Raw genomic sequence first — 24,390 nt, 5'->3', positions numbered from 1 at the left:
TAGTATTTGACATAAAACTTATAACAAGGGAAAAGAAGGTAACAAAGAGATAATAAAATCAAAGCCTGCCTATTATCTTATTAAAAATAGATTCACAAATTACTACCACTACTATTACTAGTTAGTATTTATTGAGTTACTCTGTGCTTAGAACTGTGCTATGCATTTTACTTGTGTTATCTCATTTGATGCTCACAACAACCTTGTGAGGTAGGTATTATTGTTATCAACATCATCCCCATTTTAAGAGGAAGAAATTGAGGCACAAAGAGATTAAGTAGCATGTCCAAGGTCACACAACTGAAAGATGGTAGGGTTGGAATTTGAACCTAGGCAGTCTGACAAGACATATGAGACTAGACTAGAGTCAGGAATTTTAAATTGGCTAGGCTTCTTATTACAAATCATGTGATCATAGAACTACAGGATAAAAATAGTTATCTCAGAATATCACAATATCTAAAAGTAATTCTGAACCTTTGTCTTGGCAAATGTACAAACAATTAAGACAATTTTTACAAATAAAAGCAGAAGCAAAATAGGGATAAGATGCAGAAGAGAATGGCCGGGCGCGGTGGCTCAAGCCTGTAATCCCAGCACTTTGGGAGGCCGAGGCGGGTGGATCACGAGGTCAAGAGATCGAGACCATACTGGTCAGCACGGTGAAACCCCGTCTCTACTAAAAATGCAAAAAATTAGCTGGGCATGGTGGCGCGTGCCTGTAATCCCAGCTACTCAGGAGGCTGAGGCAGGAGAATTGCCTGAACCCAGGAGGCGGAGGTTGCGGTGAGCCGAGATCGCGCCATTGCACTCCAGCCTGGGTAACAAGAACGAAACTCCATCCCAAAAAAAAAAAAAAAAAAAAAACAGATGCAGAAGAGAATAACAGTCCTACCATATGTTTGGTTTAATATTTGCTTGTGCATAGAAACCAGTCATGAGTTAAATAAGGCCTAAATTTAAGAAGGTTTTTGGTTTCATTACCTAATTTCTACTTCATTCCAAATTATTTTCCCAAACAGAAGAGAACATACTTATTGTTTGTGCCTATATATGTAAAAAATGACCTGATAAAAGATATGAGATAGCTAATCAACTTCAGAAGTTATTTCAAATTTCAAATTTAATTTGTGAATTATGTTTGTAAGTATCTTTCTGGAAGTTCTAACTAGATAATTATCCAATGAAAAAATCTTTATTCTTTGAAAACGGCTCTTCAGTTTTGTTTTTGTCATAGACAGATTCTGACAATATATACATGTATGGCTCTGGAAATTGGAAGGTGACTTCATTAATTAATCGTGAACATCTCTGAATTTGTTTGCATTTGAGAAAATCACAATTGCGCTTTCCAGATCTGTAGGGGAAAATGTCCACATATAAGTCAAACTCTCAGATTCGCCCTTGTTACAAACAATCGATCACTACCTCTTGAACTTGAGAAATAAAAAATATTAAATAAATTCAAAGGAAAATAAATTTCCAAAATTAATGCAAATAGAAAGTTAATATGCTAATTATGTGTTGACATGTTATGTATGTTTCAGATCACCAAGTCATCTGTTCAACTACTTTACCAATCTCCATAAATACGGATGGGTAATATAATTCAAGATGCCCTTCTAAAGAGGATTACTTTGGTGAATTCTCTAATGTTTGGACTTTTGAAGTAAAAAGAAAAGCTATTACCAAAGTTTAATGAGGCCACAGCATTTTTTAAAGTTCATATTATCTGCTATTTAAAGTATATATTTTGAATATAAAAATATAATTAAAAAATTTTTTTTGGTGGAAGACAGATGATGCTCCTATTTCTTTTCCATTAGGCAGTTGTTTCTGGTGATGAAGAATGATTTGGTAAAGCGGTTAACAAAACATTTTCCAAAGACACCAGAGGGTCTGTATAGTATTGCAAAGCAGGACTGAATCCCTTCTGCTGTAAATACTGGATTCGACCTTGGTCAATCAGCAATTTACAAAGATGCCCTATTTTCTTCTTTTCTTCAATACTAAGAAGCCTAAATTGAATAAACACACACAAAACATTGTTACAATTTTGCAAAAGTTTATAAAAAATTATTTTTGTCACTTCTATTTATTGAGAGACTGTTAACTAACCCATTTATTTATGATCACAATAAGAGACATTTATATTTTAGCTTATTCTAAAATTAGATGATAAAATACATTTTCATGAATTGTTGATAATAGTCATCCAAAAATAAAGTACAGTAATAATACAATATTTCTCTATTAGTGTCCTGCATTACAAAAGTCATCTCTTACCCAGGCAAATTATCAGCACTGTCATCTGTGATTCTGTATTCTCCATCATCATGCTCTTCACTATCATCATTTTGATTATCTTGTCTCTTTGTGGTAATATTTGAGGCTTCCAAAGATGTTTTCCGCATCCCACAAGTTGCCCAACTACTCATTCGCTGGAAATAGTGGAATTCCACTGCTCCAAGGCCTAGAGCCCTGAAATATTCTTTGCCCACATAATGTCTCCAATCACACCTGTGGTGACAACAGAGTGCAATAACAATGCCAGCCACAGGGTTCCACTTCTCTGGGACATTTTTTTCATTTCCTTCCTTGGCCAAAGTGTAAATTTCTTTTTCTGTTTTATCATTCTTTATGCGTTTGGCTAAAGGTTCTTCATTCCTTTCCTCAAAACTGGCAGCATAGGTTTCAACCAAACATCGTAATGCAAGATCTGCAAACACAATTATGTGGCCCCCCAACCACATCATCTTTAAAAATAAATATTTTTTACATTTATTAAGCAGTACTGTTTTAAAAAACCCAACAATAAAAACAGCAAAAACCTTTATATTGTAATAATTCTATTGTGAATTATCAACTTGGTTCAAATTTGCTCTTTTCTTACTATCTTCTCAATTTTTTTAATGATTTATTTTGCATAAAGCCTACTTCCCAATAAAACTATCTGAAGTTTAAGATCTACAATTTGAAGAACTTTTACCCAACTACTGAATTGTCTCTCACTTCTCCTACCTTAGCTGAGAAAATTACTTGTATAAAAAAACTATTCACCTACATTTACATTTTAGTGGGAGGAGGAGGAGGAGGAGGAGGAGGAGGAGGAGGAGGAGGAGGAAGAAGGGGAAGGAAGGAAGGAAGGAAGGAAGGGAGGGAGGGAGGGAGGGAGGGAGGGAGACAGACAGACAAGGAAAAAGGGAAACCCAGTGTTGGGTTTCCAGGCATAAGGTACTGTGCCTGACCTGAATATTAACATTTAAAGGGCAGAAGTGGACGGGGACTATGAAATAAACAGAAGGAATGACATAGATATAGGGGAAGAACCAGGAAATAAAAGTATCGCAAAAGAGAAGAAAACAGAATCTCAAGAAGGGTAAAACACAATTTCAGAATTTTAACTGCAGCAGAGATGAAAGGAAGATTCAGATACAGTGAATCAGGGGAAAAAAGTTATGTGGAACATGAGAAATGGCCACTGTAGATCAAAACTAGTTCCCCCAGGATGGAACTGGTTTACTTTAGAAGACTTTTTTATGAGGCTTAAATGAGACAAAGTATGTGAAAGTAGAGTCATGCATCGTTTAACCATTGGTGTATGTTTTGAGAAATGCATTAGGTGATTTCTTCACTGTGGGACCATCAGAGAGTACTACACAAACCTAGATGGTGTAGTGTAGCCTACTACACACCTAGGATATATGGCATAGCCTATTGCTCCTAGGCTACAAACCTGTACAGCATGTTACTGAATACTGTAGGCAACTGTAACACAAAGGTGAGTATTTGTGTATCTAAATACAGAAAAGATACAGTAAAAATATGATATAATTTTGCAGGACCACTGTCATACATGCATTCCATTGTTGACCAAATCATTGTTATGTGGTACATGACTATAGTCTTAAAAACTATGAAGGCCAACACAAATATATAGTACTCAATGCCATTTCCAGCCAATATGAATACTATCTATGGATGCTCCAAGTTACCCATATGGGTAGATGATGAAACTAGCAAAAGTTAGGAGATGATGTAACAATAATTAACATTTATTGAGCACTATTATGTGTCAGACATTTTACATGCAACCCAGTAAATTATTAATATGTTAACATCTCTGTTTTATAGATGAGGAAACCAAAGCTCAGAAAGGTTAAGTAATTTGACAAGGTTATACAACAGAGCTGAAAGCTAGACTATCTGATTCCAAAGCACATGCTGTTTCTACTTTACCATGCTAAATCCGATGGATCAAAGTGTTAAGACAAGACATCTTACATATTTTTTTTTTTTGTCTAACGTTTAACTTTTTTTTTCCCCTCAGAATCCTGAAACACAATAGTCTTCTAGTGGGAGAAATTTCTGAGTTCTTTCTAAGCAACTACTCTAAAAAAATCAGTAGCTTCTGGATAGAATCATACAGTTTCCATAAATGGTTTGATTTTCTTTTTCTCGTTGAGACATAGCCCAAAGAAAGAACTTTAAGGTCTAATGTGATGCAGTATTTACATACAAAACTCTTAATTCATCTTGCAAAATGGCCAAAATGAGCAGATAAATAGGAATGCTATGCATCTAATAAAACACAGGGCCCTATAAAGTGCTCTATAAAGATTAGTGAATTATAAACATAAGATATCTATTCAAAAGAGACCACTGATATGGTTGGGGCAGGTTAGGCCAAAACTTAATGCATTAATGTAAACATTATTAGTATGTTTACATACCTGTCGCCACACCACACAGATGCTTTCCAATTCCTACCACAGGTAATTTTCCTTCTCTTAGCACAGGAATCTTGTCTGAAATGGAAATGAGAATTAGGTTACATATTAACGTGGCTTTCCAAAAGAAATAACTAATTAGAGTCTCTGAATTTTAGCCTGAAAGAGGCTCAAACAAAAAATTCTCACTTTATAGAACTCAACATATAATATACAAACTTGTTTAGGGTTCATAACATCAGGAAGTTAATATAGTCAGTTAAATAATTTTAAATACAGTGATTTATATACAAATGCTAGGTTGCTTTTCATGGTTGGATTAAAATTAGTGAATGGAAGAGGTTGCAAAGATATGTTTGCATTATTTTCTTCGGATAATCTGAAAAATAGAAAAGGTATAAAAAGGCCACTACAGAGATTGATTGAGGAGTGTTCGTGTATGTGTGTCTGTGTGTGTGTTTTGTGTAAGGAATGTGAATACCACAGTGATGACTTCTTTTCTTTGGTACAATTTAAAATTCTAGGAAGTATCTTTTACCTATTAGGTAGGCAGAGAACTATCTCATTTTCTTTACTGGTTTAAGTAAGAAATGTTAACTGCAAGCAGAAGGCTAATTTATAGTTTGAACAGACCTAATATTAATTTAAACAGGACAAAGAAACAACATAAGTACATATTATAAAAACTTTTTTTTTTTTTTTTTTTTTTTTTTTTTTGAGACGGAGTTTCACTCATGTTACCCAGGCTGGAGTGCAATGGCGCGATCTCGGCTCACCGCAACCTCCGCCTCCTGGGTTCAGGCAATTCTCCTGCCTCAGCCTCCTGAGTAGCTGGGATTACAGGCACACGCCACCATGCCCAGCTAATTTTTTTTTGTATTTTTAGTAGAGACGGGGTTTCACCATGTTGACCAGGATGGTCTCGATCTCTTGACCTCGTGATCCACCCGCCTCGGCCTCCCAAAGTGCTGGGATTACAGGCTTGAGCCACCGCGCCTGGCCTATAAAAACTTTTAAACTCTTCCCTAATACTTCATTTCCATTTGATACTGAAAATTAAACAAATTTTCAACCTTAATTCAATTTATATCTATTTAAACATTATATAAAACATTCTATATTAACAATGGATTGATTTACTGTTTTCCTTGAAGCACTGTTCTGCATGATTGGATTTCTAAGCAACCCTCAGAGTTTGAAACAACTATGACTTATTTGTAGAGCAATGGAAAGTTACACAGCTTACTCAAACACAAGTGTTGAATATCAATTTGAAGTCTTTCAAACACTGAGTTTTTCTTTCTGTGTTTTCCATCCACCTGCATAAATAGAACATTATTGTAATAATTACTTCTTACATTTAAAAAAGCTTTATGAAAATAAAAAGATTTCTATTTGTTTTCAAAATTCAGAGCAACAGAATATATTTAAAAATTAAGATTGTATATTCTTTGATAAGAACTTCAAAATATCACACTTTTTAAAAAAGATTTGAAATGTTTATCAATTATATATACATTATTTCCTTCAACTCTAAAAATTCCCAATTCACTGACAAAAGAACTGAAGTTCACAGCTCTTTTTTTTTTTTTTTTTTGGGGACGGAGTTTCGTTCTTGTTACCCAGGCTGGAGTGCAATGGCGCGATCTCGGCTCACCGCAACCTCCGCCTCCTGGGTTCAGGCAATTCTCCTGCCTCAGCCTCCTGAGTAGCTGGGATTACAGGCACGCACCACCATGCCCAGCTAATTTTTTGTATTTTTAGTAGAGACGGGGTTTCACCATGTTGACCAGGATGGTCTCGATCTCTTGACCTGGTGATCCACCCGCCTCGGCCTCCCAAAGTGCTGGGATTACAGGCTTGAGCCACCGCGCCCGGCCAAGTTCACAGCTCTTAAGTGATTTATCTAAGATTGTATGCTACCTCCTTTATTTTTGTCATTCCTAGTATACTATTTTGGCTTGCTCCTCTTCTTACTCTCCTGAAAGATCACAACCATTCTAATCTACACCTGTGTACCCATGACCTACTGATCCACATTTGTGGCTCAGGCTTCTCCAATGAGCATGAGACACACACTCAAATGTGAACTAGAAAGCTCTACTTCACCATTATTTCTGTCTCCAAAACCATCCTTCCTCTTACTCCTCCTTTATTCCTTATCTCAGGAAAGAGCACCACTTAGTCACTTAAGCCATAAAAATGCTACCCAAGATTACTCTTTCTCTCTCAGATTCAATTACTAATAAATCACCAACTCTTCTGGTTTCCAACCTCTTAACATTTCTCATACTCTTGCCCTCCTCTCCATCCCAATGCAATAGCTTTAGCTCTGGCCTTTTTCTTATTTGGATTGTTGGACAAAAATTATCTTTATTATTAACCTCTCTATTCAAGTGTCAAACTTCTAATATAGTTTTAATGGTACTGCTAGGATAAACTTTGAAAAATTCTACTTTACTAACTCTTACATATTATTTCAATCTCATCTCAACTGTTACTTTTATGAAAATTTCTATGACCCACACTAGACCGAGGTTGGTGTTCTATCTTCATGCTCCCATAGCACTGGGTACTTAACTATCATCAAAACACACTTAGCATACCGAACACAAATATATGTCTACTCCACTAGACGTCTATAAGCTTCTTCAAAGCAAAGAACTAAATCTTTTTTTCAGTGGATCCCCACCAGACAGCAGCATAGTCAAAACCCTTCCTTAGCATAAAATATGAGCCTGTCTGTAGGCTAGCCATCCTCTCTAGTCTCATCATTGCTGAACTCTGCTTCACTATATACTTCCATTACACATAAATGTTTCCACATTTTCCTGTTATTTCAGGCATTTAGTTATACTGTTCTTGCTTCCTACAATGCTTCTCAACCTAGCAAACACTAATTCACCTTTCAAGATTTAGTTCAAGCATCACCTTTTCTGCATAGTCATTCTCCATCTCTTCCCTGCAATAAAACTTGTCACTCCCTTCTCTGAAACCACGCTGTACCCTGGGCAGACTTTTTTGTATTTTAACACTTTACTACAATCATTTATGTATTTGCCTGGGTCTCTTTTCTAAACCTAAGTAATAGAGTGGCTGGACATAGTGGCTCACACTTGTAATCCCAGCACTTTTGGGAGGCTGAAGTGGGGGAGGGATGGCTTGAGCCCAGGAGTTTGAGACCAGCCTGGGCAACAAAGTGAAACCCTGTCTCCATGAAAAATTTTAAAAAATTAGCTGGGCATGGTGGTGCGTGACTGTAGTCCCAGCTACTCATGAGGCTGAAATGGGAGGATTATATAAGCCCAGGAGGTCAAGGCTGCAGTAAGCCTTGATACTAACACTGTATTCCAGCCTGAGTGGGGCCTGGCAGTATGCTCAATAATTGTTTATTGAATGAATGGCAAGTGGCAAAGATAGGTGTAGAACCTAAGACTTTTAACTCCTAGCTTCAGCTTGGCTCTTTCTAGATAGTTTCCTGTCTCTGCAAATAATTTTAAGAACTCAGATCAATGGACTATCAAAACGTGTATTAAAAAAATTCACCCTCAGTTTGAGTCATCAATACAATCAGAACTAATAAAAAGCCACAACAAAAAGATAAAGAAAATGCCTTGCCTTGCCTTTTCATTAAGAAATGTTTCTATCACGTTTTTCCTGAATATGAAAAATGAAAACAAAGTTTGGTTACTAACATAGAGCAATGGTTTCACTTACCTTGAATCTTGTGGTCACCTTTTCTACTAGGATGAAGTGAACTTTTTCAGCATCTTTTAAGGCAATATCAACCCAATGAGATAATTTTCCCTTTCCCGCTCCAAACTCAACAAAGCATCTTCTTGGACCAAGTAACTTTAATTTTTCAATGTTACCTAAAATAGAAGCCTGCAAACTTCACAAGATTATTTTATAAACTAGAGCAAACACATTTGGCTCAAATGGGAAAACAGCAAGGTAATTTCTATGTAAGGCAGTATGTTTACACTGATAATTTCTATTTGACTTAAATTTTTCTCTCTTGCTTTTAAATATTTAATATATGGTACTCAGAATCATATCCATACCCTCAACTTTTTATATATGTTTATACATATTTTTTGAAATGGAAATATTTGGCACCCTGAAAGGTAAACAAAATAAAATCTTATTAATAATTACATTTAAAACACTTTTAACAAATGAACAAAGGCCATGTTTAGTAGTTACTATAGCCTATACATACCTGCTGTTTCAGGTGCTTGGTTGCAGAATCACCATTTTTAGGGTCATTAAGTGCACTTTGTAATGCTGGATGGGACATAATACGATCTTTAAGTGTTGAATTCAAACCTGTGACAAATATAAGCACAACAGCTTAAGCAGCCAATCATGAAATTGTAGGATTCTGAACAATAGTAGTAACACATTTTAAACCATTATGGTATTAACTCATATACCACCTAATTACTCTAAAATAATTAAACTTGCAACTTTAGGCAGTCTTACCTTCACTTGCTTTTCTCAATTTCTTAATTAACTTTTCCAACTGCTCTTCAGATAGAGAAGAAATTGGAACCTATATACAAAAATAAAACTAAACAATGTAGCCAAAAACTGCTTTAAAGTAGCATGACAGAAACTGAATAGAGGTTTACCAATTGGGCAATTCCCATGACAGCTTAGGTTCTTCTCTCTATCAAGCCTGTTCCCTAAGCTGCCATCAGAACTGTCCAACTGCTAAATTTCGACTCAGTCTTTACCGTGCTACTTTAATTCTCCTAAATTCCTCAAGGTCAAGAACAAGTCTAGGCTCAGGAGGGTTCAAGAATCAAAGGGGATTTGGGGCCACATTGTAGCTTGTTTTGTTATGGGGCATGAGCTACTTTGGGAACTAACAATCACTAATAATATTGAGTCTACAGGAAAATGCATTCTAAATTAAAAACAGATTTATTTGAAATAAAAATTAGAACATGGCTTATTCACATCATGAAGAGAGCTTATAAATACCTTTTAAAATTAAATATTAAGTCAATGTACTTACTAATTGTTCAGGTATTTCTGTTTCATCTTTTAAGCCTGCATTAATATCTTGAATATAGAAATCCTTAACAAAAACAAAACAAAACCATAAAAGAACTGTTAATAATGTGAAGTTCACAAAAATTAAACTAAAATACTGATTCTTCCCTTCATCCCCTGCTCTCTACCTGCCATCCTCCCTTCCTCCATTCATTTCTTCATTAAATCATTATTTAGTACTTACTCTAGTCCCTAGTTTGCTTTAGGTACTGGGCATTCACCATAGTAGATAACAAAAGGGACAAAAATAAGTATTCATGGATATTATATCCTAGTGAGCTGGTTATCTGAATAAGCATTTATAGTGTAAAGAAACTCATTTATAACATTTATTAAAATTTTTACAGCATAGACTGTTTACAGCATAGACTGAGAACTATAGCAATTTTGTCTTATAGTGCTAAAGCAAAAACAGCAAAGTACTAACTACACAATGCTGCTTTATCAAACATGCAGCATGACCAAAAACAGGTAAGATATAGATATTATGACAGTAAGTCTTACTTCTTCTATTTTAAAATATTAATTAAAACTTGAAAATATAAATGTCCTGTCACACTAGTTATTTAAATTAGCATAATGAGGCCAGGCATAGTGGCTCAAGCCTGTAATCCTAGCACTTTGGGAGGCCAAGGCAGGATTCCTTGAGCCCAGGAGTTTGAGACCAGCCTAGGTAATATGGGAAGATTCTGTCTCTAACACAAATAAATAAACAAACAAACAATGAAACCTTTCTAGTCCGGCTTCAGAGATACAGATTCTAGGTGAGGATCTGTATTACCATTGTCCAACAGAACTTTCTGCAATGATGGAAATGTTCTACATCTGCTCTGGCCAATAGGGTTGCCACTTAAATATGGCTAGTGTGACTGAGGAAATAGATTTTTAATTTTATTTAGTTTTAATTCAAATTTAAATAGTCATATGTGGCTAGTGGCTGCCATATTGAACAGTGTAGATCTAGATGAAAGAAACAGTACTGTTTCTACAAATCCTTTTTCAAAAGTGAAGATAACTCTTGGAGACATTATGTGTAGTAAATGGACTTTTGTTACATGGGGGCAGAAGGGTAACATCCTGATTGTGTGTTTCTAGCTTTACTTAGATGGACAGATTGTGTGTTGCTAGCTTTATGTATATGGATGGACAGTGTGTTGCTAGCTTTACCTATACGGACAGCAAATGGAAACTGGTGATTGAATGGAATGAGTGAAGACTGCAGAATTACAATGTTTTAATGGATAACTGAAAAAAAAAACTATAACAGAAAATTAGTTGTTAAGTATGAGAATTTAACATACTCTTAGTTCAAAATGGTTGCCAAGAGTGCTCCAGGTAACTTATGTTGTAGATTAGATTTTTAAATGTGAAAACTATTTATATTGGAGAAATTTATAACCAATTAATTTTTATTTAGTATACAAAATTTTTAAAAAATTGCTCACCAGTTTCCCTAAGTAAAACAGAACAGTGATATACTTTTACCTGTGTTCCAAGTGTCCTACTCTACATAGTGAACCAGAAAAATATTGCTCTGCATTTCTTTCTCCTGTCTCATCATACCACTGTTTTTCTCCATTTCCTTGCCACTGTGTGCTGGTATGCAGTGAAATTCACCCAAGGGTTTTCCATTTTTAATAAATTTATCTATTCTCTCAAACTTTTCTCAGAACACGTATTACAGTTGCTTGCTTTAACTGAAACCTGTCACTTAGGTAAGGAAGATACTTGCAAACAATGCCAATATTCTCGCTATTAAAGGGGCTAAGACCTAAGTAGGTCGTGGTAGTGAGGGTCACCATTTTTCTTCCCTACCATCTTAATGTAAAAACACTTTCTAAGTTTATGCAATCTGGCCCGCTGGTTCTCAATTGGGAGTCATCTGGAAATGTATGGGAGCATTTTGTTGTCAAAGCAACTGAGAGGTGCTATTGTAAGACATCGTCCCCTAAGTCTCTCAATTTTCTACAAGTCTTAGAAGCAGAGGCACTGATTACCTTTTTACCTGGACTATCTTTTCAAGGTAGCTTGAATACCAAGCACCCTTGGGAGACAGAAATGATGTGTCACCTCCTTGATCACATGGCAGCCCATATTGTACAGTGTAATAAACAAATACTTATTTACAGAACAAGTCAGGCAGGTTTGCTTACTACCCAATTTAAAAATATTTGTATTTTCTGGCTGGATTTGGGGCTCACGCATATAATGCTAGTACTCTGGAGGTCAACGCAAGAGTACTGCTTAACACCGGCAGTTCAAGACCAGCCTGGGCAATGCAGTGAGAAACCTGTCTCTACAAAAAAATAAAAAATTAGCCAAGTGTGGTGTTGTTTATCTATAGTCCCAGCTACTCATGAGGATGAGGTGGGAAGATTGCTTGAGCCCAGGTGTTCAAGGCTACAGTGAGCTATGATCACACCACTGCACTCCAACCTGGGTGACAGAGTGAGATCCTATCTCTTAAAAAAAAAATTTTATACTTCCTGAGTTTGGGTTCCTCAGCTATGAAACAAGTCCATTCAACGTGTAGCATCTACTGAAGCATTACATACCACATTTCACCACTCAATTTTACCGATCAAACACTTACAGGTTTTGGTTTCTCTCTTGAGTTACATTTTTTCAAATGCTTTGCTAGTTGATCTTCATATACTGTGCTAAATTTAAATAGAAAATTATTTCAAATGAGATATGCACCAATTACTGTTTCCAGCACAAAATAAACCCATATTTGATCCATACTTACTGTTTTGGATCTAAAGGACACAGGATTCTTTTCCGAGCATCTTCTTCCTAATAAATTAAGGGATATATTATTTAAATAAAATATCAAGTTTATTGCTTACAGATACCAGATATAATTTCAGTGTCTCTGTAATCTCAAAACAAGGTAAGGAAACCTTAAAAGGATATAATGAAAAGTTGGCAAAATCAGGTCCCAAGGTTTTAACAACAAAAAATATCCAGTGTAAATTGGCTTAAATATATTATGAACAAATACTGCTTTGGACAAACAAGGGACTATAGCTTCAAATAGGTTATAGAGAAGGCCTACATATGGTGTTTGGAATCTAAGATAGCATCAACTACTATATGCATGACTATTTTATGCACAACCAAGAAAGAAAAAAGTTACCTATTTCATTTTAAATTAATTGACAAATAGTTGCATAGATTTATCACATATTAGGTTGGTACAAAAGTAATTGTGTTTTTTTATGGAAATAAAAATATACAGTATTTTATGTATATGGTTTTAATATGACATGATGTTTTGAAATATGTATACATTGTGGAATGGCTAAATCAAGCTAATTAACATGCATTGCCTCACATACTTACCATGTTTTTGGAAAATACTGCCCATTGACATATGGATTTTAAGATGTATCCTGATTTTAGAATGTTAAAATGTAAAAATAAAGTTTCTTAAAAACAATGAAACATGGTATTTTAACCATTTGGCATGTGCTATATTTTACTGGCTTTGCAACTTTTTAGTATTAGTTACATCCTATTTATTTCTAAGTTACATAGATTTAACTAGTCGTGGCTTACTTAATGATGGGGGAATACATTCTGAGAAATGTATCTTTAGGTGATTTTGTCATTGTGAGAACATCACTGTGAGAAGAAACCCAGAAAGTATAGCCTACTGCATAATTAGCCGATAAAGTATAGCCCATGGCTACTAGGCTGCAAACCTATACAGCATGTTACCATAGTAAATACTGTATGCAAATGTAACACAATGTAAATATTTGCGTATCTAAACATATCTAAACATATAAAAGGTACAGTAAAAGTATAGTATTATAACCTTATGAGACCACCATCATATGTGTGGTCTGTTGTTGGCTGAAATGTCATTATGTGGCACATGACAATATGAACTGAGAAAAAGAAAGGAAAATTGATAGTATTGGCAATTCTACCCAATATTCCACATAAATCTGTATAAATAGGGACTGTATAACAGTTAAGACATAGGCCAGCCAGGCTGCCTAGGTATTATACCCAGCTCTATCTACCAGCTACAAGCCCTATGACCTTGGTTAGGGCTTACTGCCTTATCCGAAAGATGAGAACAATAATATGTCTTACCTCCTGAAATTTGAACAAGTTAAGTGAGCTAATAGTTAAAAAACAAAACAAAACTGCCTAGCACAGTGCTGGCCACAGAGTAAACGGTGACTGAGTGTCTGCTATCATTATCTTAAAAATTTATTTCTGTTCTAATGTGCCTCTCAGCATGTCCATGAAGCTATTCACACTGAATTTCATGGGAAAGGTAAGAAATTTTCAATGTTTTTTGGACTGCATATTCAATAAAAGGAAAAGAAAATACTGTATATTAATTCTTCCTTATTTGCTGACTTTAAATTCTAACCTCCATGTAAAAGACTATTCTAACCCCTGAAAGCCTAACTGTAGCATAGGGAAAAAAGGACATTAAAAATTTATTTGAATTTAGAACAGGGATTCTCAGTCTTGGCACTAATGACATTTTGGGTTGGTCTTTTGGGGAGCAGGGGTCTGCCCCATGCTTTGTTTAGCAGCATTTCTAGTCTCTGTCCATTAGATGTCAGTGATACTCCTCAGTTGTGACAACCAAAATGTCTTTTTTTCTCCAAGTGTCCACTGGGGGCAAAATCAGTTAGTCCTAGTCGAAAATCACTGGGGAAAAATGAGTGGTGTCATCACAACTATATATGACACTTAGAAAAAAAGATGGAAACACAAAATCCAGTTATATTATAAATTACAGATTCAGGAGGATAGCCACAATTTAAAACCAGATAGTAGTCATGAAAACTGTTTCCACTTGATGTTTTGCAGTCTTTCTTCAAGGGACTAATGACAACACGTCGTTCCTCTCTAGGAATACTGATCTGTTTGTAAGGATTTATTCATATTCTACTATCATCACCATTTGTATTCACCGTCCAGATATTTAGATAAGATGGAGTCTAAATCCTTCTCCTATCATAACTCCCATTCTTTAACCAAGAGATGTTTGCCAGTCTCCTCAAAACCAGTCAATACAACTATGGACATAATTCAGAGTTTCCACAAGTCACGTCTCCCATACTCCAAAACAAAAATGTCCTTGTTTCAGTATGCTTCACTTTGAGTAAATGGTAGTCAAAACAAAATAGGAAGTGAGCTTTAGCTACGATGGAGAGTGACAGATGAAGGGGGTCAGGGGACTCATCTACACTGGATATTGTCTAGATGAATAAACTGCTTAAGAAATAAAATAATTCAAATAATACTGGACATTCACAGGTTGATCTGAATCAGATACTGATCTCTTTGGTTTATTCTTTATAGCTCTATTAGACATGCTCTTTTTCTATCAGCATTTTGCTCGTCTGGTTTTTATTTTCCCGTCATACATACATATGTACGCATCCATCCTAAAATAATATGCATATATACAAATATACAGTGTTAGCACATTTATATGCATAACTATTATCAAAATTGTATGCTTTGTTCTCAATTGTAAAAGATCAATTCATATACATTTAAAAATCCTTCCCATTCCAGCAGAGTTGCATTCTTAAAAACTGTAAAAAACATTTTTTTTTTACTCAGTCTGGCTGTCACTTAGGCTGGAATGCAGCGGCATGATCTCGGCTCACTGCCATCTCCACCTAATGGGTTTACGTGATTCTCCTGCCTCGGCCTCCTAAGTAGCTAGGGTTACAGGCTGCGCGCCATCACGCCTGGCTGATTTTCTTATTTTTAGTACTGAGAGGGTTTCATTATGTTGGCCAGGCTGGTCTCAAATTCCTGACCTCAAGTGATCCGCCCGCCTCGGTCTCCCAAAGTGCTGGGATTACAGTCATGAGCCACCGTGCCCGGCCTCAATTCTAAACTTTTGTTTGTTAAGTCTAAATTTTTAAAAGAAAGTTTCTTCCAACCGCATTCATAAGAAGTGCTTCTCTTTCATGAAATAACAACTACAACACAATTAGCGAGACCTTCGGGACCTCAATCACTACTTTTTCTAAACTACCACTTTCCAGCAGGAAGGCGGAGCGGTAGCTTGGGGTAAAACTAATATCTAGCATTGCTATGAGTTACGATCAAGATAAACGGGTCACTGCTGGAGCTTTAGTAAAATAAAACAATTCTCGTTACTAGAACTCATCATCGTTCCGTAAGGAGGGCAAAACTGGGTTTATTAAAGTGAAAGCTGGAGAATCCAGGGGACACAAGCAGAAATCTGTCAAAGAGGGGAGGGGCCGGGTTCCAACACCGACAGCACCAGGATACTTATTTCCGACTCTGGAGAGAGTAGGGCGATACCACACCTCCGCGGCTCCAGCGTGTTCACCACAGAATCTTTTCCCTGCGGCCACCAACATCCTGCAGAACCGTTTCTTCTTTTCCACATAGTAACCACATCTACCCTCAGCTGGAAAACCAGTCGCGTGCGGCGACGTCGCGGAGGTCGCCATAACTCAGGACTAGCTTCGGGTGTGGAGCATCCGGCAACCAGAGGAAAAGTTGTCAGCTTCCTTCGGCTCCTCTTCCCTTAACAAGCATGGCTGTCTCAGCCCCCGCCACCCAGGTTAATGCCCGGAACTATCACAACCACCTTCCCTGTATCCTCCGCAGAACCGGAAGAATCCGATGGTGGCTGGCGAGGGCCAAGTCTCTTACGTCTTCCTCTCGTTTCTCTCTCCCCGCCTCCTCCGCAGAAGCCGAGCGCCAAACTCAAACTTTATCAGGACCCGGACGTTTCTCTGGCTAGTTTCGAGGGCCGGGCCTGTTGGGCCTTTCCGCACACCAGCCGGGGCAGTGAGCCAACATGAGCCAAGTTCTGTTCCACCAACTAGTCCCGTTGCAGGTGAAATGCAAAGACTGCGAGGAGAGGTAAGGTCCGCGTCACTCAGTGCCCGCGGGTGGCGGTTGGGGTCAGGCCAATGGGAAAAGATGGCGGTTCCGGCCACTGGGCCCCGCCTTGCACCTGGGTGTCCTGTGGGCCCCCTAGGAAGCGGATAGGGAACCCAGAGGGCCCGTGGATACCTCTCTCACTAAGTCGGCCGTTGTAGAGGGGACTGGAGGAAGGGTGTGAGGGAATAGGAAACCGGCTCACGTCGAGTTGATGCCAAAACCCTAGCTCTGAAAGGAGTCGTGAAGATTATATCCCTGCTCTTCCCTTTTGGCAGATAAGAACTCTGGCCCAGAGAAGTTAAAAAAAAATTTACGTGAGGGCCCACAGCCAATTCATGGCAGAGTCAGCACTAGAACTCTAGCCTCGGCTCCCAGCCTTTTCCCCCGGTCTCTTTTGAAGTATGTTGGCAGTAAAGTTCAACTTTTAAAAACCTACCAATTAGGTGTTGTACTTTGGCTCTTCACGTTAGTTACTTTAAAAAAGTAAATTACATTTAACCGACTAAAAATGAGAAAATCAGAAACGTCATTCAGTAATATTCAGTAAATATTGCCTACTTCTTAAACACCTTACTGGGCACTGGGAATACAATGGTCAGGAAAAACAGTCCTTTTCTTCACGGAGTTTACAATCACCGGAGGAAATAAAGAACAGTCGCACAGGTTAAGTGCAACTTTGATTAAGGAGGTGGTATTATTGGGGCGTAAATGGATCTGACCAGAGGTCAGGAGACTTAATTTTTTTTTCTCAGTTCCAACACTCAATAGTTGTCTCTGTCTCTGAACGTTCTTTCCTCATTTCGAAAACTGATATAACATGCGTATTCACGTGATTGTAATGAGGATCAGGTGTGAAATTGTATGTGAAAACTAAGTACTGTGCAAATGTAACATAAAAAACGAAGACTTTGCCTTATTGAGTTGCCAGTAATGTGAAACTGTAGTATATATAGTTTAAAAGTAGGCCAAAAATCAATGGCAGGCCAGTCAAGGAGATGGTACCAAAACTAGTAGCTGCATATGGACATCTGTGGGTTTAGTTAATCATTCTTTTGATGCTTTCCGGTATGGTAGCCACTAGCCAAATGTGGTGATTAGACATTTGACATGGGCCTTATCTGAATTGTTGTGCTTTATGTATGAAAATGCACATTGTATTTTGAAGACTTACTATGAAAAAAGAATGTAAAATATCTCAATTTTTGTATTATGTGTTAAATGGCAATATTTTGGGTATATTGGGTTAAATACAATAATTATTAAAAATAATTTCACCTGCTTTTAAAAGTTTTTTTTTTTTAATGTGGCTTCTAGAAAATTTAAATAGGCTAGGTGTGGTGGATCACACCTGTAAGCCCAGCACTTTAGGAGGCCAAGGTGGGAGGATTGCTTGAGCCTAAGAGTTGAGGTTACAGTGAGCTATGATTGCACTGCTGTACTACAGCCTGGATGACAGAGCGAGACGCTGTTTCTGGAAAAAAAAAAAAAAAAAGAGAAGGAAAAAATTAAAATTACATACCTGGCTCACATTTGTGGCTTACCTTGTATCTCCATTGGACAACACTGTTCCAGAATGATTATCGAAAGATAAAAGGGGCCATACTTTGGTTTCAATATGGAAACTCCTAGATCTTCTTCCCCTTCTGGTTACATTGTCATCAGTTAATCTTAACCCCTGCTGTTCCTTGTGCCTCAAATGCTTTTTTCTTTCATAACTTTTAGGTGCATCTTAAATACTTTCACTGTAAGAGCCCTTCAGAGTTGCCTAAGTTGAAATGAATTGCTGTTACTCATTTGTTAGATAGTGTCGTGTAGGTGAAAGATCTGACTTCTAATTTAGATTCTGTCATGTAACCTTAAAACATTATGTGGGCCTTAAGTTCTTCTTTTGTGTAACACATAATATTTACTTATCAAGATTATTGTTAAATAAGATAATAGATGTAAAATACCTGGCAAGTACTCAGTAGTGTAGATACTCAGTAAGTGTTGGTAACCCTTCCCTCCCTTCTCATGGAGCCCTAAACTACAATCAGAAGCAAGTCTAGGAAAAAGTCATTAATCTCACCTCAATTAGAGGACAGAGACCATAGCTTTTTTGTTACGTTTCTGTCATCCTAGGTCCAAAAATTCTTCTTTTTTTCTTTTTTAGAGACAGGCTGTCACTCTGTTGCCCAGGCTAGAGTGTTGTGGCATGATCATGGTTAACTGTAATCTCAGACTCTTGGGCTTAAGTGCTCCACCTGCCTCAGCCTCCAGAGTAGCTGAAACTACAGGCATGCACCACAATGCCTGGCTTGTTATAGAAATTTTTTTGTAGCAATAGGATTTTGCCATGTTGCCCATGCTGGTCTTGAACTCTTGGCCTAAAGTGATCCTCCCACCTCAGCCTCCCAAAGTGCTGGGATTACAGATGTGAGCCACTGTGCCAGGCCCCTGGACTATGTTTATTTCTGTTTGTATCCCTAGCACCTGGCACAGTACCTGGCTTAAAACACCTTTTATTTGTTTGAATTGATAGTTTAAGGTCACAGCTACTGGGTGGCAGAGGTGGCCTAGAATCCAGTTCTGCTAATTCCTGATGCTTAACATACATTTTATTTAAAAGAATTCATAGCTAAATCTAATGTCAGGGAGGATGTTATGTAGAGTTATGTATGCATTGTTCAGAGTGTGACATATATTGAGATGAGAAATAACGTTTTATTGAGTTTTTGTTTTTTTGGTTTTTATTTTTTTTAATGGAGTCTTGCTCTGTCACCATGCTGGAGTGCAGTGGCACGATCTTGCCTCACTGCAGCCTCTGCCTCCTGGGTTCCAGCGATTCTTCTGCCTCGGCCTCCCTAGTAGCTGGGACTACAGGCGTGCACCACCACAGCCAGCTAATTTTTATAATTTTAGTAGAGACAGGGTTTCACCACGTTAGCCAGGATGATCTCGAGCTCCTGACCTCGTGATCCTCCCCACCCCCACCTCAACCTCCCAAAGTGCTGGTATTACAGGCATGAGCCACTGTTCCCTGCCGAGTTATTATTGTTTTATATTGCTCTTATGACATTAACCATTATAAGGGAAAAATAGAATTTGTGATTTTAGTTAGCATATCCACTGAAAGCTCATATTTTTCTGCAACGTATTTCTAAGGGTGTTTTTAAAGTAAGCATGGGGAATATGTTTAACTTATAGGCCTTCCTTTTTTTCTTTCAACATCTAATCTATATAAGCATTTGGAATATGTGCAACAGTATCATTAATATGATTGGTAAATTGTCATAGTAATATAACTCTTCCAGGATTATGTAAAGAATACTTTAATAAATTGATTCTTTCTGTACTTTTTGCAAATGTATGAAGTACGACAGGACTTTTAAAACTGTAAAGCACCGGCTGGGCGGGTGCTTCACACCTGTAATCCCAGAACTTTGGGAGGCTGAGGTGGGTAGATCACTTGAAGTCAGTAGTTTGAGACCAGCCTGACTAACATGGCAAAACCCCATCTCTACCAAAAATACAAAAATTAGCCAGGCGTGGTGGTGCACCCCTGTAATCTCAGCTACTCAGGAGTCTGAGGCAGGAGAATCACTTGAACCTGGGAGGCGGAGGTTGCAGTGAGCTGAGATCACACCACTGCACTCCAGCCTGGGTGACAGAGTGAGACCCTGTCTCAAATAAATAAATAAACAAACAAACAAACTCATAAATAAATAAACTCTGTCTCAAATAAATTAATAAAATAAAACTGTAAAGCACCATAAAAAGTTACATATCAACTGCAGAATCTTACCACTGTGGCATTTATGCTAGAGAAAACTTCAGAAGATAAAAACCAAACATAATGATGTTGTAGAGCTAAAAAGGTTCTCACAAACCTTCTAGTTGAATCCACTTATCCTACAAGTTAGGAAACTGAGAGGTTTTTTTTTCTCAAGAGAGTTTAATCTTGCTGTGCTGCCCAGACTGGACTTGCACCCCTGGGCTCAAGCTATCCTCCTGCCTCAGCCTCCGAAGTAATGGATACTACAGGCGGGAGGCACTCTGCCCAGCTCAGAAAAGCTTAAGTGGAATTGCAGTAGCACTCTAATCTGTTTCACATGCATTGCTTTAGATATTGGAAAAATAGAAACAGTGTATTCTCCTGTTTTGAAAATAATTCTTCTGTGTGGTGTAGATCAGTGCTTCTTGTTCCTTTTCAGAAAACAGATACAAGTTATGAGGTAACATTTAACCTTATTGTACAAACTGAGATTTAGCATCTAATCATATGTTCAGTAAGAAACTTAACTAAAATGACACAATTTAAACCAATGTAAAATTGCAAGTTAGAACATTAAAAAATCTAAACAGTTGAATCTAGTCTTGATCAACTGTTTCCAAGTTTTTCTATCCATACTCAATTGCTATTTGTACTTTTTAACTGTGTAGTAGATAAGTAATAGTGTGTGGAAAAGGTTTAAAAGCAATCTTTAAAAGAAATACTTAAAATTGAACAAATTCTATTTGTTAGTTTACATTTTTCTATGTGCACATCAAAGAAAGGCCATTGTTACTTAATTCTGGCAGAATAGTTTGACAAGCACTTTGCCTGGATGTTTTTTCCTAATTTCCCCCTTTCTGAACTATATAAGCATTTGTCCTCTATTTGATGAATGTTTATGGGCACTTTCATTTGTATACGTCTGTCCATGTGGAATGCTGTGGTCTCTCTCTCTCAGGGCTTAGAGTTAGTCTTGGATAAGATAGATAATAAACTTGTTGATAGTACTTCTGTGTTACATTGCATAAAGAATATATTAGGCATATTTAATTTGTGGATGTGAAAATACATTTTTGTATGCATATGCATAGGGAATATGTTATTTTTTTATTTTAAACATTCAAAGTATTCACATTTTTTAATTTTAATTTTCTTTCTTTTTTTTTAAATTTTTTAAGACATGGTCTCACTCTGCTGCCTAGGCTGGAATGCAGTGGTGCAATCTCAGCTCACCGCAGCCTCCCCGTCCCAGGCTCTAGCAGTTCTTCCACCTCAGCCTCCAGAATAGCTGGGACTACCAGTGGGTGCCACCATACCTGGCCAGTTTTCTTTTTTTCTTTCTTTCTTTTTTTTTGAGACAGAATTTCACTCTTATTGCCTAGGCTGGAGTGCAATGGCAAAATCTTGGTTCACCACAATCTCCCCCTCCCAGGTTCAAGCTATGTTCCTGCCTCAGCCTCCCAAGTAGCTGGGATTGCGGGCATGCGCCACCATGCCTGGCTAATTTTGTGTTTTTAGTAGAGACAGAATTTCTCCATGTTGGTCAGGCTGGTCTCGAACTCCCGACCTCAGGTGATCCACCCGCTTCGGCCTCCCAAAGTGCTCCTGAAGTGCTGGCATAAGCCACCATGCCTGGCAGTTTTTGTTTTTTTTGTAGAGACAAGGTTTTGCCTTGTTGAACAGGCTGGTTTCCAACTCTACTTTTTTTTTTTTTTTTTTTTTTTTTTTTGAGACAGAGTTTCACTCTTGTTACCCAGGCTGGAGTGCAATGGCGTGATCTCGGCTCACCGCAACCTCTGCCTCCTGGGTTCAAGCAGTTCTCCTGCCTCAGCCTCCCAAATAGTTGGGACTACAGGCGTGTGCCACCATGCCCAGCTAATTTTTGTATTTTTAGTAGAGATGGGGTTTCACATGTTGACCAGGATGGTCTCGATCTCTTGAACTCGTGACCCACCCGCCTCAGCCTCCCAAAGTGCTGGGATTATAGGGATTATAGGCGGGAGCCACCGCACCCGGCCGGTTTCCAACTCTTGACCTCAAGTTATCCACCAGCCTCAGCCACCCAAAGTGTCAGGACCACATTTTAAATTCTTAAAATGGAATCAGTCTTTTATAAATCATTTTGATCACTTGACATGATAATTTTTTAATGTGAAAAGTTGTTACTAAATTGGTGGTTTGTCTTTCAAGATGTTATTTTAGAATCAGGGCATTAAGGATATATGAGGATCTCATTTAATCCTCACAGCATCCCCATTTTACAGTTGAAAAGTTAATAAATTGATGGTTTGTCTTTCAATAGATGTTATTTTACAATCGGGGCAGCAAAGTCATTTATCAGGCTAGTGCTAGATACTCCACATAGTTTATTTCATTTAATCCTCACAACATCCCCATTTTACAAGTGAGAAAAATTTAGTTTTAGATTAAACGCTGCTAGATTACTCACTAGTGGAACAATAAGAAATTAAACTTCAAATCCAGTGTGCTTTTCAAACTTCTGTTCATAAATTAGAGAACACCTGTGGAAAGTCTTATAGCTTAAGACTGAATAATTAATACAAGTGATAGTGATAACTCATTTCATGTAAATGTTTCTGATAGTTGGGTATGTCTTTTCATACAGGAGAGTAAGTATAAGAATGACCATTGAACTACAATCAGTTTCTAATCCAGTTCACAGAAAGGTTGGTATTTAGTTCTTTTTTGAAATATTATTTTGGTGTAATTATTTTTGTTAAGAATGTGAGATATTTTATTGTATTCATTTTGCTTTTTAATTTTGGGCTATTTTGCAACTTGCAAATCAAGGGTGGTAGAGTCTACTGAGACAACAACTGAAAGATAATTATACCATATATTTCTTTCTTTTTTCTTTTTTTTTTTTTTTTTTGAGACAGAGTCTCACTCTGTCACCAGGCAGATTGCAGTGGTGCAATCTCGGCTCACTGCAACCTCCGCTTCCTGGATTCAAGCAATTCTCTTGCCTGTACTTCCTCAGTAGCTGGGACTACAGGCACGTGCCACCACACCCAGTTAATTTTTGTATTTATAGTAGAACGGGGTTTCTCCATGTGGCCAGGATGGCCTTGATCTCTTGACCTTGGGATCTGCCTGCCTTGGCCTCCTAAAGTGCCGGGATTACAGATGTGAGCCACTGTACCTGGCCTATACCATATATTTCTAAAACATACAAGAATTAGATTTGCCTAGTGCACTTAAGTTGCTGGAAAATACACACACACAGATGCATACACACACGCACACACACGCATACACACAGCTGCCTTATAGAATTGGCATTTTATAGTGTAAATGTAAAAAGATAAACTGAAGTACTGTAAGGAGATATTTGTGAATCTTTTACTTTACATTTTGAAGAAAGGCATTTAGAGTATTAGTCTCATAAAACCTTCAGAAGTATGAGTCATTAACAGAACTAAGGATATAGAATAGAGCAGGGGTCCCCAACCCCCTGGCCACTTACTGGTATGGTCCCTGGCCTGTTAGGAGCTAGGCTGCACAGCAGGAGGTGAGTGGTAGGCAGGTGCCTTCTATGATCTGCCTCCTGTCAGATCAGTGGTGGCATTAGAGTCTCATAGGAGTGCAAACCCTATTGTGAACTGCACATGCAAGGGATCTCAGTTGCATGCTTCTTATTATAATCTAAGTAATGCCTGATCTGAGGTGGAAGTTTCATCCTGAAACCATCCTTCACCCCCCAATTCTTGGAAATCATCTTCTACACAATAGTTCTCTAGTGCCAAAAAGATTGGGGACCATTCAAACAGAGGACTAATAAATATAACATCTGTGCCAAGCACAGTGGCTCACATCTGTAATCCCAGCACTTTGGGTGGCTGAGGTAGGCAGATTGCTTGAGGCAGGAGTTTGAGACCAGTGTGGGCAACATGGTGAAATCCCATCTCCACA

At 37.7% G+C, this 24,390-nt stretch overlaps 3 protein-coding genes across 14 annotated transcripts in view; 2 read left to right on the top strand and 1 right to left on the bottom strand.

Annotated features, from left to right (window-relative positions):
• The window catches only part of LRRC39 (leucine rich repeat containing 39), a 44,182-nt gene extending 29,113 nt beyond the window's left edge, over positions 1 to 15,069 (top strand). For 3 of the 7 annotated variants that reach the window (XR_004264191.1, XR_004264193.1, XM_032262967.1), the window contains one exon: positions 1,827 to 2,245. Coding sequence is in view for 4 of the 7 variants with exons in the window: in XM_032262967.1 (XP_032118858.1) it covers positions 1,827 to 1,843 (17 nt within the window). In the remaining 3 variants the exon portion in view is untranslated. Of the gene's footprint in view, positions 1 to 1,547; positions 2,246 to 14,676 lie in introns of those variants that run through there. The other 4 variants (XM_032262964.1, XM_032262965.1, XR_004264192.1 and 1 more) reach the window with 3 other exon arrangements.
• TRMT13 (tRNA methyltransferase 13 homolog) lies at positions 884 to 16,346 on the bottom strand. 3 transcript variants are annotated; one of them, XM_032262950.1, is made up of 11 exons: positions 16,118 to 16,346; positions 12,541 to 12,587; positions 12,385 to 12,451; positions 9,754 to 9,816; positions 9,216 to 9,285; positions 8,953 to 9,059; positions 8,448 to 8,615; positions 5,977 to 6,049; positions 4,734 to 4,808; positions 2,287 to 2,719; positions 1,547 to 2,018 (listed from the first exon to the last, which is right to left on the bottom strand). In XM_032262950.1, exons 1-11 carry the CDS (start codon positions 16,262 to 16,264, stop codon positions 1,823 to 1,825), a joined length of 1,446 nt encoding a protein of 481 aa, XP_032118841.1. In that variant the 5' UTR covers positions 16,265 to 16,346; the 3' UTR covers positions 1,547 to 1,822. The 3 variants fall into 3 exon arrangements, with proteins under 3 accessions (XP_032118840.1, XP_032118841.1, XP_032118842.1); XM_032262949.1 differs by lacking the exon at positions 12,385 to 12,451 and having other exon boundaries at positions 884 to 2,018; positions 16,030 to 16,298; XM_032262951.1 differs by lacking the exons at positions 12,385 to 12,451; positions 12,541 to 12,587 and having other exon boundaries at positions 16,118 to 16,298.
• A 76-nt stretch (positions 16,347 to 16,422) lies between these two features.
• Positions 16,423 to 24,390, top strand: part of SASS6 (SAS-6 centriolar assembly protein) — a 60,217-nt gene continuing 52,249 nt past the window's right edge. For 3 of the 4 annotated variants that reach the window (XM_032262936.1, XM_032262934.1, XM_032262933.1), the window contains exon 1: positions 16,423 to 16,682. In XM_032262936.1, the coding sequence (XP_032118827.1) occupies positions 16,440 to 16,682 (243 nt within the window). In that variant the 5' untranslated portion in view covers positions 16,423 to 16,439. Of the gene's footprint in view, positions 16,683 to 23,083; positions 23,145 to 24,390 lie in introns of all 4 variants that reach the window. The other variant, XM_032262935.1, reaches the window with a different exon arrangement.

This window comes from Sapajus apella, unplaced genomic scaffold, assembly GCF_009761245.1.
Source record: "Sapajus apella isolate SASKATOON/1434 unplaced genomic scaffold, GSC_monkey_1.0 scaffold133, whole genome shotgun sequence".
NCBI classification, from domain to species: Eukaryota; Metazoa; Chordata; class Mammalia; order Primates; family Cebidae; genus Sapajus; species Sapajus apella.
Note: the sequence above shows the minus strand (reverse complement) of the source record. Positions and strands in the feature narration are given on the sequence as shown.